Genomic DNA, 15,328 nt, shown 5'->3' on the forward strand with positions numbered 1-15,328 from the left:
AACAATCTTCGAGAACAGCGGGATGTCTGTCTTGCATCTTTTCCTGGGACAATCTAATAAGCAAAAGCACCCTATAGTTGCATACCCCCTGTTCATCAAATGGCATATAAATAAATATACAAAATGATGAATAAAACTGTATCATGATAACAACAATGATAACAGATGTATAGATACAAACTGGTTTATTGTGCATTTTATTTCTAAAGCTTCTCTTAGAATGGAAAAAAAAATCAAATCAAGTTCATCAAACACATTTTTGGCTCTTGTCAGCACGTACATGTGTTTCCAATGAGTTTATCTAAATTGTGCTTGCACAGAACAGCTGAGCAGAACATTTTCCGTTTGCTCACCTTCTACTTGTCAAAACAGTTAAGTAGAAGTGTCCATATCACTAGGAGCTGAGGGATGTGTATAAATGTAAAGATATCCTATCCTATTTCACTGTTTCCGAACATGACACAGTCTACACACAGATCAAGCATCACTTGTGTATTACTGAAAGGTGCAATAACAGAGCTATCGACTGAAATAAAAAGAAAATCTGGTGCAAACAAGGAACACTCAATAAATAAATATTAGATAAATAAATAGTAGATAAATAGATAGATAGATAGATAGATAGATAGATAGATATTAGACAGACAGTCGGATAGACAGATAGACTGATAGATACCAAATATATAGATTCAGCAGCACACCCAAATATATCCAGTGCAAAATAGCAGAGCTTTATTGGCCCATGTCCACAGCACAACGTTTTGACAGTATCACACTGTCTTTATCAAGAATGGTATACAAGTGCTTAAGAGTAACATTATATAGGGTGTAACATCTCATCAGACGAACAACCAATATACAAAAAATCCATTAAAAAATTGCCAATATCATATATATCCATCATATAAAATAACATAGAATAAAGTGCAAGTTCAGTGCAATATGATACAATAGTGTGCGTATCCCGATCATCATTCATCAAAGTGTAAGATACAGTACATTAATTAAGTGTCCGCTGACTGTGAACATGGGCCAATAAAGCTCTGCTATTTTGCACCGGATATCTTTGGGTGTGCTGCGGAATCTATATGTTTGGAATCTATGTACATGGTCGGCTACTGGGACTGCGTGTCTTGCTGCCTGCACCCCTTTTCTTGAGGATACCTTTACGGTTGTGCTGCCTATCCTGTGGTTTTAGATAGACCAAGAGATAGATATGGGATAGGTAGATAGATGGATGGATAATTGGACAGACAGATAGATAGATGGATAAATAGATGAAATAGATAGATAGAGCTACATAAAACTAAAGATAATTAGATAGATATGTTAGAGATCTATCTAATTTCACATGGAAACAACACAATGGTCGGAATTAATATCTTTTTGCATCAGCAGATTTTGCGCAAATATTTTTTACAAGCCCCATCTTTGGTGTAGACTTGGGCTAGATAATATAAGAATGCACCAAATTTATCAAAATTGTATACTGTTGTCTCAGTATTTGATTATTAGACTGTGCAGACTTATTTTTAGACTGTATAACCCAGAATTCATCACATTTCTGGCACACCAAGTCACATATTAGAGGAAAACTGTCACCAAATCCACCCCCCCCCCCCCCGCACTAACCAGAGGTAGTGGCTGGTAGCGCGGGGACGCTGATCAATATGATGCCTACCATGGCAGGATCCATCCAGCCGTTCACCTGATATATTCATTTTTCAAGATAGGCAAATCATCTTCTAACTGGCACAGACGGGATTACTGCCTTCATCTGGCACTGTGACATCACCTCCGCTTGGCCCACAGCACCGCCCGACTTATGCATACTCATGCCCTCCCTCCGTATCTCACTCTCCTCCCCGCTCTGTCTCCACTGCGCATGTGCCAGCTTCCTGTGTGCACCCGGAAGCGGCCTTGGCGCAGTGGAGTTCTATACAGACCGGGGAGTAGAGGGAGATTCGGAGGGAGGGCATGAATATGCATAAGTCGGGTGGTGCTGCGGGCCAAGCAGAGGTGACGTCACAGTGCCAAATGAAGGCAGTAACCCCGCCCGTGCCAGTTATAAGATGATTTGTATATCTTGAAAAATGAAGATATCAGGCGAATGGTGGGCGGATCCGGGCATGGTAGGCATCATATTGATCAGCGTCCCCCACACTACTAGCCAGTACCTCTGGTTAGTGCGGGGGGATTTGGTGACAGTTTTCTTTAAGCCACACCCTTTTAATTAAGCCATGTCCCTTTTACAGTGGCCATCTTTAATTGGAAACAGGAGAAAGTATGTAAAAAGAGCCTACAACTCAAAAGAAATGTGACACAAGTTTTTTTTTTTTTTGACAATTACATCAGAATCCTGGCGTATTTGCAATAATATATCTGTCCCACTTTCAGTTCTGGCGCGCAGATGTAAGAAGTGAAGGAGAAGAGCTCTGTGCCAGACTCCCCTGCATTTAGCATCCCCACAACTAAAACAGCCATAACATTCTTTGCCCTCCTCACCACTTGCTCTTATGCATATTGTTCACTTGATGAAGCAATTCATACACCGCGGCAGGGACACATGCAATATCCTCCTCACAGCAGCTATTTAAAGGGAGTTAAGAAAGGCAGACTCCAGCGGTGACTGATCCCCAGCATCAGGCTAGTCCTATCCTCCCCTCTTCTCGGGAGTTGGTCTCCGATCAAGGGGAGGCTGTGATACCAGGCCTCAACACATCCTGGAGGGTCCTTGCCATTGAAGTGGCGAAGATTCTCTGCCTGATATCTGTACTTTTTTTATACCAATATAGCAGCCTCCCTAGTTCAGATACAATGAGACCTTGCTACTCACTCCTGTTAAATATTGGAGTTGGAAGCTCGCTGGAGCTGCACTTAGCTCACACTAAAAAACAAGCTGCAACAATCTCTGAAAATCCTAAAGCCTTACAGACGGTCTTAAAAATAAAAATAAATCACACCTTAGCACCCTCCACCTTGCTGGCTTACCATAATCTGTCTTGGCTGCACAGTTGCATGATACCTGTGCAGTGGAATTGCCCCAAGTCTTAGCAGAGCCTTGTAAAATGAGCTCACAGATTGGGGCCCCTAATTACAATTATAGTTACTATTATTATTATAGTCATTACTAAATATCTCAATTTTGCAGACAAGTCCACCATAATACAAGCAGTAATTGTGATTTGATCTTACCAAAGGTCATAAAATATTGCTCTTCAATGATTACTCACGCTGATATAGTAAAAAAAAACAAAAATGAAAAATAAAAAAACAGGAAGGTTTTTGTGCAAGCCTTCTCCCATCTGGCCAAAAAGCAAATTAAGTTTGCCCTTCACTTTCCAGCAATCCTTTGTGTCTATACCTCCATTGGCTTTTTTTTCTCTCTCTCTGAGCCGGTCTGCGTGTAAGGGGCTTTTGGTCTTTTCAACTTACTTAGGAAAGTTCTCTTTAAAGGGGCAATTCTCCTGTCTTGCTCAGTTTTTCTTTTTCTCTCTATTTTCTATCTTCATATTGCTTATTTGTGTTTAGTGAGTTAGGGAGTTGTCATAGGTTCACTCGTTGCCATGATCTGTTTCCTCTTATTAGCTATTATTATGTTGTTAGAACGTTCTGTTACTTTGGTTTTCTCTAACACATGGATGGAATCTTTGATTTCCTTATCTAAGCTGATGTGACACCTCTTTCTGCTAACCCCCGGTACTTCGTGTCTTATATGATGAGCTCCTGGCTTCATTTTCTTTACAGCCCTTTTATGTGTTATACATTATGATGATTTTTTCTTAGGTCACCAGTGTAACAGCATAGAATCATCCATGATCTGAAAAATGTAGAAGCAGATATATTGCTATTAAAGCAGACCCGTTTATTAAATGTTGATTTCCACAGGATGCAGAAGAGTTGGGTTGCCGAGTCCCAATGTCAGACCATGCTCCATTTAGTCTGGACACTGCTGATGTTTTCCTGCCAGAGTCAAATATGGTCTGGCGCTTCCCATTTACCTAGCAGATAATGAGATGTTTCGTCAACTATTACATAGCTATTACATAGGTTTGAGTTTGCTGATTCTAATGCACAACATGTGGGGACTCCATTTCTCTTCTTGGATACATGTATGTTGCTTCTCAGAAACAGAAGGCTTCAGGCTACCATAAATGCATAAACTCATATCTCCAACAGGCTTTTTTTTAATGATCAGATAAAATGTAATAAAACTAAGTGGGTTCAGGCTCAGACTGATTTTAATGTGGCACAAGAGAGGATCGATACATTTTATAGGGACCATTCCATTGCACGTGTTTATAGATTTGGCAACAAATCTGGTAGATTGCTTGCAGTTCTGGTGAAGGGGAAGCAGAAACCAGCCCTCATTAGGTCTATGAAAGATTCCAATGCCATCTCTCATATCGAACCCCAAAATAAGTAAATTATATTTTACATACCTAATAAAAGTCCCTTTATGCCCAAGCTCCCTTGAGTACTAATTTTTTGTGCAGATTTTTTGGCTCACTGACTCTCCCAACTTTTACAGGAGAGGCTTTAGAACGTCTCAATAGCCCTATCACTTTTTAAAAAAAAGACTTCTCTGTTATCAAACAAGTGGTGAACCACAAGGCACGGGGCCCTGATTGATACTCAACAGAGTTTTACAAAATATTATATTAAGGTATAGCTCCAACACTTCTCTCAGTGTTTAATGATATCATTACCATGGTAAAACTCTTCTGCTTTCTGGCCACTTAGGGAGAGTTTTATCAAAACCTGTCGAGAGGAAAAGTTGCCAAGTTGTCCACAGCAACCAATCAGAGCGCTTATTTCATTTTGCAGAGGCCTTGTTATAAATGAAAGTAGCAATCTGCTATGGGCAACTGGGCAACTTTTTCTCTGGACAAGTTTTGATAAATCTCTGCATTAGTGCACATGAAAGTCATACACAAGACAGGTAGATATCCGACCCTCCCAAGCTTATATTAATAATTAATCTCCTTAATCAATTTAGATATCAAATTGGTCTCTAAGATTCTGGCTACTCATTTGGCGCACCTTCTACCCCACCTCATTGGCCCACTTTAAGTAGGTTTTATTAAAGGTCGTTCTGGGGTAACAAATCTGAGGGCAACCATAGCAGCCCAGAGTGAGGTGGCCAAAAGAACATGCTCTAACTAGGTCCTAGCCCTATTCACATTAGACACAGAAAAAGCATTTGATAATATTAATTGGGCCTGGTTGGATCTCAATCTTGATACATTCAGTATGGAGGGAGCTTTACATTAGTATAATACCACTTTATACTTGGCACCCAAGGCTAGAATACACACACCAGGCATCTTATCTGACATTTTCCCCCTCCAAAAAAGGAACAAAGCAAGACTGCCCCCTCCACCTCCTTTTAACCTAGCCCTTGAGCCCCAAGCTCACTATCTTATACAGCCCTCCACTTATATGTGTATATCTGAAATAAAGTTGCATGCTTTGCGGATGACACATTTTTATTTTGAACCCACTTTAGATCCTAAAAGTTCTTTTGAATTGTTCTCAGGTTACTGGATTAATGTGGACAATTGCCAGCTACTTTATCTAAGTTCTCGTTCTCCTTTTTACCCTCTTCTTCCTCTGTTCAAACGACCAAATACTTTATAACATATTTGGTCATTAAGATAGGATGCACGCCATTATCCCACTATAAGTAAAATTATCCGCCCCTAATATATAAAATAGGTGGGCAGACTTACCTCTTTGATAGTAAGGATGCACTTGATCCAAATGGTCACCTTCCCAAAACTTCTTTACCCACTTCTCCTTATACACATAAGCTTCAGAAACTGTTTACAATCTGTGGCATATAATATTTTTTGTCTCCCAAAATAAGAAGGTGGCATGCAAATGCTGCACACTTGCCTTTATAATTTCACCACTCAGACATGTTAAAAACTAGATATAGACTACTAGCCACTGCTCTAATATTACACAGAAAAGTCAACTTACCTTCCGTCGGCTATTAACCGCATTAGTGCAGACTAAATTTAAAGACTTATCTATAGTAGCTCCGTTAGGAATAACATTCTTTATGCAGACACATTTTTCTAACTTGGAAGTAAGTAAGGAAATGTATTAACTTACTGCATAGCCTCTCAAAATATCTCCCTCTATGGCATGGCCATATCTGTTGGAAATAAAAGGGTATTCATTTATTTAGGGATTTTTTGATGATAAAACAGGTCAAACCAAATTTGCTCTTCCTTAAAGCCACCAGTGACTATATATTTAACTGCACACTCATTTTGGTTCTCTAACACAGGACTATGCTGTACAAGGATGTTCCAATAAGTTTGAGCACATCTCTCCTTGTCATACTTATATTCAATGGGTGGGGTGGCTGATGTTTGGGAGGGAGAAAAGTGATCTCACACTTACAAACAAGGAATCTTGGGACTTTTAGGGAGGGAACTCCAACAGGAAATAGCCATTTCACAAAATGATAGCAGCAATGTTATAGTTATCTCACAACATTTAGCCCCAAGACAAGCCAGATCCTTCCTAAGCATGTCCATTACTGTCTGGCAGGTAAGTACTAAAATCACCTTATGGAGGATAACCCCTTTATTAAAGTGACATACACTTTCATTTTCCCTTGTGTGCCGCTTCTTTAAACCTATTCACGGCATGTCCAAAATGTAATTCACAGAAGGCTGACCCTTTTCATTGACTTTGACAGTGTCCATGGGTTGTGCACTTGTGGATGCAAATCAAACAACTAATATTTGGAACATTTGATGTTTATTTGGACCCCCTTTTTCCATTACATACCAAATCTGACCTCTACTGACCACACCCAGGCCCAGATTTATCAAAACATGTGAGAGTAAAACTGGAGAGATTTTACCCACAGCAACCAATCACAGATCAGGTGTTACTTTACCAGAGCTCATTAGCTGAGCTGTGATTGGTTGCTGTGGGAAAATCTCTCCACTTTTTCTCCACACAGTTTGATAAATCTGGGTCACAGTGTGTAGCTGTTAAAGGGGTACTCCACTGCAAAACATTTTTAAATCAACTGGTGCCAGAAAGTTAAACAGATTTGTTAATTACTTTTTAAATCTTAAACCTTCCAGTACTTATCAGCTGCTGTATACTACATAGGAAGTTCTTTTCTTTTTGAATACCAAAACATAAAGATAAATAACGGATCTCTCACTCGGTCAATTGTCCCAGGCTGGCAGGCTGTCACCGACGTGTAGTCATATATTGGCAGAAAGCCGGTGGATGGTCCCTACCCGGCAAGCAAGGGCAGTCAGATGTACCAGCACCGATTCGCAATCTGTTTTTTCTCTTTTCTTTTTGAATTTCTTTTCTGTCTGACCACAGTGCTCTCTGCTGACACCTTCCATTATAGGAACTGTCTGGAGCAGGAGATGTTTGCTATGGGGATTTGCTCCTACTCTAGACAGCTCCTAAAATGGACAGAGGTGTCAGCAGAGAGCTCTGTGGTTAGACAGAAAGGAAATTGAAAAAGAAAAGAGCTTCCTGTGGAGCATACAGCAGCTGATAAGTACTGGAAGGATTAAAGGGGTACTCCGCCCCTAGACATATTATCCCCTATCCCAGGGGTCTGCAACCTTTAAGACAAAAAGAGCCACTTGGACCCGTTTCCGAAGAAAAAAAAAAGCTGGGAGCCACAAAACCATTGCGACATTTAAAACAAATATAACACTGCATATATTGTTTCTTACATTAATGCTATATATACAGGATCATGCAGTCAGCTGTCAATCTGAAGAAAAAAAGGACTTTCACTTAACAATGTAAAATATATTTTTGCTGGGGTGGGCTTTTTTTGGGCCCAGGCCTGGGGTGGGCTTTTTTTGGGCCCAGGCCTGGGGTGGGCTTTTTTTGGGCCCAGGCCTGGGGTGGGCTTTTTTTGGGCCCAGGCCTGGGGTGGGCTTTTTTTGGGCCCAGGCCTGGGGTGGGCTTTTCTTGGGCCCAGGCCTGGGGTGGGCTTTTCTTGGGCCCAGGCCTGGGGTGGGCTTTTTTGGGGCCCAGGTCTGGGGTGGGCTTTTTTGGGGCCCATGCCTGGGGTGGGCTTTTTTTGGGCCCAGGCCTGGGGTGGGCTTGGGAGAGGGGGTAATGTACTAGGGAGAGGAAGGTTAATGCTGCCGCGGGGTGAGGGGTTAACGCTACCGCTGCCATGGGGTGAGGGGTAACTTAACCCCTCACCCCATGGCAGCAGCAGCGTTAACCTCTCACCCTGCGGCAGCGATAACGCTACCACTGCCATGGAGTGAGGGGTAAAGTTACCCCTCACCCCATGGCAGCGGTAGCGTTAACCTCTCACCCCGCGGCAGCGATAACGCTGCCGCTGCCATGAGGTGAGGGGTTAAGTTACCCCTCACCCCATGGCAGCATTAACCTCTCACCCCACGGCAGCGATAACGCTGCCGCTGCCATGGGGTGAGGGGTTATGTTACCCCTCACCCCATGGGAGCAGTAGCGTTAACCCCTCACCCCGCGGCAGCATTAACGTTGCCGTGGGGTGAGCGGTTAACGCCCCGCTGTCAAGTGAGTAATGTACTTTACATACTCACCAGCTCCTCGCGTGGCGTCTTCCTCTCCCAGCGGCGCTCCTCGACTGAGGCGCAGGCCGGCGACGTCACTGTCATGTGACGTTACATTGTCACATGACAGTGAGGATCCGCGCGGCCCCGGAAGAAGAGATTCCGCTCAGATGGCACTAGGGCAGGTAAGTAAACCGACGACGCCGTGACGGCGGCTCACGGGCTCAGATCATTCCGGGACACTGCATTGTCCCGGAATGAGGGTGACCAGGACCCGGGACAGACTTGTGGAGCCGCGGCAAAGGAGTAAAAGAGCCGAATGCTGCTCCGGAGCTGCGGGTTGCCGACCCCTGCCTTATCCAAAGGATAGGGGATAAGATGTCAGATCACCGCGGTGCCGCTGCTGGGGAGCCCCGGGATCCCCGCTGCAGCACTGCGCTATCATTACAGCACAGAGCAAGTTCACTATGCATGTAATGACGCGCAATACAGGGGCCGGAGCATCGTTACGTCACGGCTCCGCCCTTCGGGACGTCACGGCCCGCCCCTTTCAATACAAGTCTATGGGAGGGGGCGCGGTGGTCGTCACGCCCCCTGCCATAGACTTGCATTAAGGGGACAGGCCCTGATGTCACGAGGGGCGGAGCCATGACGTCACGCGGCTCCGTCCCCTATATCGCCTGTCATTACGCACAGAGCGAACTCGCTCTGTGCTGTAATGATAGCGGGGTGCCACAGCGGGATAGGGGATAAGATGTGTAGGGGTGGAGTACCCCCTTTAAGATTTTTAAATAGAATTAATTCACAAATTACAAAAAAAATTCCAGAGGAGTACCCCTTTAAAGGAAAACTGTCAGCTTTCTCCCCCCACACTAACCAGCGGTACTGGCTGGTAGTGCAGGGGATGCTGATCAGTTTGATGCATACCATGCCTGTATCCGCCGCGCCGCTTGGCCCTAATCTTCTATTTTCAGGATATGCTAATGAGGTGCTAACTGGCACTCTGACGTCAGTGCCGCTGGCCGTCAGTACTCCCATCTCTCTTCATTACAGATTCAAAATAGAATTAGAGAAAAAAACTTGGGAGCGGGTACAGTTCACTTTCAACACGGCAATATTAGAACCTTATATACAATCCAAATTTTCTCACTTACACTCTGTGAGTGGTCCTTAAAAAAGAGACCACTCACAACTGTACTTAGACGTTTTCAAAATTAATAATATTCCACTTGGTTGCCGCTACACTCTCTTCTGGTGGAGAATCCTTTCTCCACCCGATTAGATATGCACTACAAAAAATAAAAAACGAGGAGCGGACACACCTTTCAAACTGAAGAAAATCAGTGCAACTTGCATTCGATATTCCATGCACTTACTTCACCGAGGGGAGCTATCCCTCTTCTTGCTCCCCTCACGCCGGCATGCTGATCTCTCCTGCTTCCAGTGATTCCGACATTGCACGTGCCCACAGCTGGAACTGGGCACGTGCAATAACGGAATCACTGGAAGCAGGAGAGATCAGCATACCGGCGCGAGGGGAGCAAGAAGAGGGATAGCTCGCCTCGGTGAAGTAAGTGCATGGAATATCGAATGCAAGTTGCACTGATTTTTTTCTGTTTGAAAGGTGTGTCCGCTCCTCGTTTTTTATTTTTTTGTAGTGCATTCATTACAGATTCGGGAGAAGAGGGAGAGGCGGAGGGAGGGGACGAATATTGATGAGCTGGGTGGCGCTGCGGCAGGCAGCACTGACGTCAGAGTGCCAGTTAGCCCGGCCGGTGCCAGATAGCACCTCATTAGCATATCCTGAAAATAGAAGATTAGGGCCGCACAGCGAGGCAGTCCCGGGCACGGTATGCATCAAACTGATCAGCGTCCCCTGCACTACCAGCCAGTACCGCTGGTTAGTGCAGGGGGAGCAAGCTGACAGTTTCCCTTTAATGACTTCATTTAAACCTTGCAGTTTATTTATTTATTCCTGACAGTTATTATGTAATTGGCTGAAACCTTCCCTTCCATCTACTACAGAGGTGACCAATGCCATGATTGAGGTTTTACACTTGGAACTTAGAGACAAGAAACATACAGCCAAAAGTTATTTTGCAAGTGGAAACGGTTCATACAATTTCTACCAGATTCTTATAAGAGATGTCATATTATGCCCCACGCTCCATTTCAACATACCACTTGGTATATATTTGAAGAATTATAAGGCTCCTTAGGTATATTAAAATGATGTGCATATGTTTTGTACCAAGGGTGCAAAGGACTGGTATACATTTGTTTCAGTATCTATGCATTTTTTGTTTTGTTTTTTGCTATAGATGCTTTTAAGAAACCTGTGTAGAGGAAGAATGGTGCAGTCACCCATAGCAACCAATCAGATTGCTTCTTTTATTTTTACAGGTCATTTTAAAAGTGAAAAAAGAAGCAATCTGATTGGTTCATATGGGCAACTGCATCTATCTCAGTCTATGCAGATTTTGATAAATCTCCCCCATTTTTCCCACACTCCTTATATCTAATAGTTATTCCACAATCACTGTGCCAGGTCTTATATTTTATGTATTAATAATAAAAGCGTGCTGCAGTAAGAAAAACAATTTTTATATTAACCAGTAGAATTGATATTATGTCTACAGATTGTTTGACACACGTTACAGCATTCGAGAAAACGGGCAACTCCTGACCATTCTCAGCGTGGAGGAAGGTGATGATGGTGTTTACTGCTGCCTGGCTAAAAATGGTGTCGGAGATCCAGCAAAAAGCTGTGGAGCTTTGCAAGTGAAAATGAGTAAGTGTCAGTGATAATAAAAAATGAGCTTGGTCTGTGCCAACAGTTGTTCACTCCTTATAACCCAATTAACACGCCTGTTAGTCCGTGAATGCTTCTAAAGCATCTAGAATTGATCCAGCTCTACAAATGTGTGCATCAAGCAAGAAAGAGATTTCTTCCTTCCGTTTCTATTTAAGTTTAATTGGTTTAGCAGAGTTTTTGGCACAACTAAGAGGAACACGTCAACAATGTAATTGTAGGTTAATTCATTACATTTAAGTATGTAGACGAGATATTGTTTCTTATTTTGTTTATCTCTAAAACTCAGACCTGGCGGAAGCCATATTTGAGACAGTCAACCTTCCAGCATGTGTACATGATACAACAGAATGTGTGTGCTTTAGGGTGAAATATAATAAGGCAGATTTATAGTAGATCTTTCTGCAACTCAAAATCATTTGCTTTCATTTGTTTCTGTAACAAATCTTTTACCCGTGAAATAGAGTTAACAGAAAGGTGCCCATACCCGAACAAAACACCATAATAGAACACCATAAGAAAACATGGAACCTAGAAGTAGAAGTCATGGGAAAAATATAAAATCCCTTTATACCTACTATTAAAACCTCACTTAAATTTTTATTTCACTATAGTTTGTCCCAACACCAATAAAAAGGATATCCCTGGATATGTCCTTCATATCCATTCAATAAGCAAATCTGCCAGCTAGAAAACAGGGATGTAAATAAGGCTTTTTATAAAGATGTTGGACCTACCTTTTATACCTCTATTTCCAAGATATAAGCTTTTTTTGTCTGAATGTAAATGAGGCTTAACCCCTTAAGGACTCAGCCCATTTTGGCCTTAAGGACTCAGACAATTTAATTTTTACGTTTTCATTTTTTCCTCCTCGCCTTCTAAAAATCATAACTCTTTTATATTTTCATCCACAGACTAGTATGAGGGCTTGTTTTTTGCGCGACCAGTTGTCCTTTGTAATGACATCACTCATTATATCATAAAATGTATGGCGCAACCAAAAAACACTATTTTTGTGGGGAAATTAAAACGAAAAACGCAATTTTGCTAATTTTGGAAGGTTTTGTTTTCACGCCGTACAATTTCTGGTAAAAATTACATGTGTTCTTTATTCTGAGGGTCAATACGATTAAAATGATACCCATTATTATATACTTTTATATTATTGTTGCGCTTAAAAAAAATCACAAACTTTTTAACCAAATTAGTACGTTTATAATCCCTTTATTTTGATGACCTATAACTTTTTTATTTTTCCGTATAAGCGGCGGTATGGGGGCTCATTTTTTGTGCCATGATCTGTACTTTTTTTTTATACCACATTTGTATATAAAAAACTTTTAATACATTTTTTATAATTTTTTTTTAAATAAAATGTATTAAAAAAGTAGGAATTTTGGACTTTTTAAATTTTTTTTCGTTCACGCCGTTCACCGTACGGGATCATTAACATTTTATTTTAATAGTTCGGACATTTACGCACGCGGCGATACCAAATATGTCTATAAAAAATGTTTTTTACGCTTTTTGGGGGTAAAATAGGAAAAAACGGACGTTTTACTTTTTTATTGGGGGAGGGGATTTTTCACTTTTTTTTTACTTTTACTTTTACATTTTTTTACATTTTTTTTTACACTTGAATAGTCCCCATAGGGGACTATTCATAGCAATACCATGATTGCTAATACTGATCTGTTCTATGTATAGGACATAGAACAGATCAGTATTATCGGTCATCTCCTGCTCTGGTCTGCTCGATCTCAGACCAGAGCAGGAGACGCCGGGAGCCGCACGGAGGAAGGTGAGGGGACCTCCGTGCGGCGTTATGAATGATCGGATCCCCGCAGCAGCGCTGCGGGCGATCCGATCGTTCATTTTAATCGCGAACTCCCGCAGATGCCGGGATCTGTATTGATCCCGGCACCTGAGGGGTTAATGGCGGACGCCCGCGAGATCGCGGGCGTCGGCCATTGCCGGCGGGTCCCTGGCTGCGATCAGCAGCCGGGATCAGCCGCGCATGACACGGGCATCGCTCCGATGCCCGCGGTTATGCTTAGGACGTAAATGTACGTCCTGGTGCGTTAAGTACCACCTCACCAGGACGTACATTTACGTCCTGCGTCCTTAAGGGGTTAAAGGGGTTATCCAGGAAAAAACTTTTTTTTATATATATATCAACTGGCTCCAGAAAGTTAAACAGATTTGTAAATTACTTCTATTAAAAAATATCAATCATTTCAGTACTTATGAGCTTCTAAAGTTAAGGTTGTTCTTTTCTGTCTAAGTGCTCTCTGATGACACGTGTCTCGGGAACCACCCAGTTTAGAAGCAAATCCCCATAGCAAACCTCTTCTAAACTGGGCGGTTCCCGAGACACGTGCCATCAGAGAGCACTTAGACAGAAAAGAACAACCTTAACTTCAGAAGCTCATAAGTACTGAAAGGATTAAGATTTTTTAATAGAAGTCATTTACAAATCTGTTTAACTTTCTGGAGCCAGTTGAAATATAAAAGTTTTTTTCCTGGAATACCCCTTTAAAAGCCCAGGGAGCATTCTCAAAGCAAGTGAAATATAAGTCCATCCCATGTTCTTTTGATCTAATGGCTGTCAGTGAAATGGAGCATGTGGATGCAAGAGGCAATGAATAAGAGGACATGGGCTCGACTTAACTAGTCCTTTACCATGCTTGGGAACTCCTACTGGGCTTTCAAACCTCATTTACATATTACCACAAGGCTTATATCTCAGCACTGGAAAGGACAATGGAGATAAAATGTACATCCAGAAAGCTTATAAGAAGCCCTATTAAGCCCTGGGCTTATTTAGACCCCTGTTTTTTCAGATGACAGGCCTGCTTTTATTTAAATGAATGAATTAAAGGGGTTGACCTGTGAAAACTATCTTATCCCCTATTGACATTCCTTATGACTCAAGCTTTCAGTATGAAGCGTGTGCTGTAGATGGCACATACTCTATACATTTTAAGGAAATGACAAATAGACATTTTGAGATACTTGGTTGAATTGAGATCCAGGGAATTTGAAGGCCAAATCTACCTTGAACTTTTTGAGATGTTCTTCAAACCATTCTTAAATTTATATATTTTTTGCAATATACTGCGAAAAGAATAAACTGCCATTAGGAAATACCATTGCCATGAAGAAGTGTACTTGTTCTGCTACAATGTTTATGTAGGTGATATATGTCAAAGTAACATCCACATAAATGCCAGTACTCAAAGTTTTCCAAAGCTAAACAAAATAAAAACCATATGGGCCTTCACTACCTAGTTGCCTTCATCATTTAATATATCCTAGTTTCTCTTTCCCAGGCATGGGCATCCATATGATGTCAAAGTATACACGATTCATCAGACCAGCTAGCTGTTTAGTCCCATACACAGTAGTATATGTGTGTTCTGGCACATTTGTCACATAGCCAGCAGTAGTTTTTTCAGCAATTTCTGCTATAGAAACCTTTCTGTGGGATTGGATTAGATGGGCCAATCTTGGCACCAGATGTGCATCGTTGAGCATTAGGCACCCAAGACCCTGTTGCCGACCCTTGTTCCCCACTTGTCTTTCCTTGGACCCTTTTTTGTAACTGTATACTGGGAAATCCATACAGGACCTGCCATTTTAGAGATGCTGTCACCCACTCGTCTAGCCATCACAATTTGGCCCTTCATAAAGATGCTCAGATCCTTACACTTGCTATTTTTCTATTTCCAATACATCAACTTAATAGTAGTGGGATAACACCAATATGCTTGCCATCACAGCTCCCACAATGGTTGTCAGTCACTTCAAGTACCGACTGTTCATTTGCTGCCTAAGACATCCTACACGTTGTTATGTAAAAAGACAACATTATGACTGGTCACTGTATATCCTATACATGTTTTGTGAAGATAAAGCTATTTTTTATGTGATTGATATCTGTTGTAAGTCCTACTTACTTTTA

At 41.9% G+C, this 15,328-nt stretch overlaps 1 protein-coding gene across 1 annotated transcript in view; it reads left to right on the forward strand.

Annotated features, from left to right (window-relative positions):
- The window catches only part of MUSK (muscle associated receptor tyrosine kinase), a 198,601-nt gene that overhangs the window by 74,005 nt on the left and 109,268 nt on the right, over positions 1-15,328 (forward strand). The window contains exon 5 of the mRNA XM_056563621.1: positions 11,192-11,343. Coding sequence (XP_056419596.1) covers positions 11,192-11,343 — 152 coding nt within the window. The remainder of the gene's footprint in view (positions 1-11,191; positions 11,344-15,328) is intronic.

The sequence above is a fragment of the Hyla sarda genome, chromosome 1, assembly GCF_029499605.1.
Source record: "Hyla sarda isolate aHylSar1 chromosome 1, aHylSar1.hap1, whole genome shotgun sequence".
Taxonomy (NCBI): Eukaryota; Metazoa; Chordata; class Amphibia; order Anura; family Hylidae; genus Hyla; species Hyla sarda.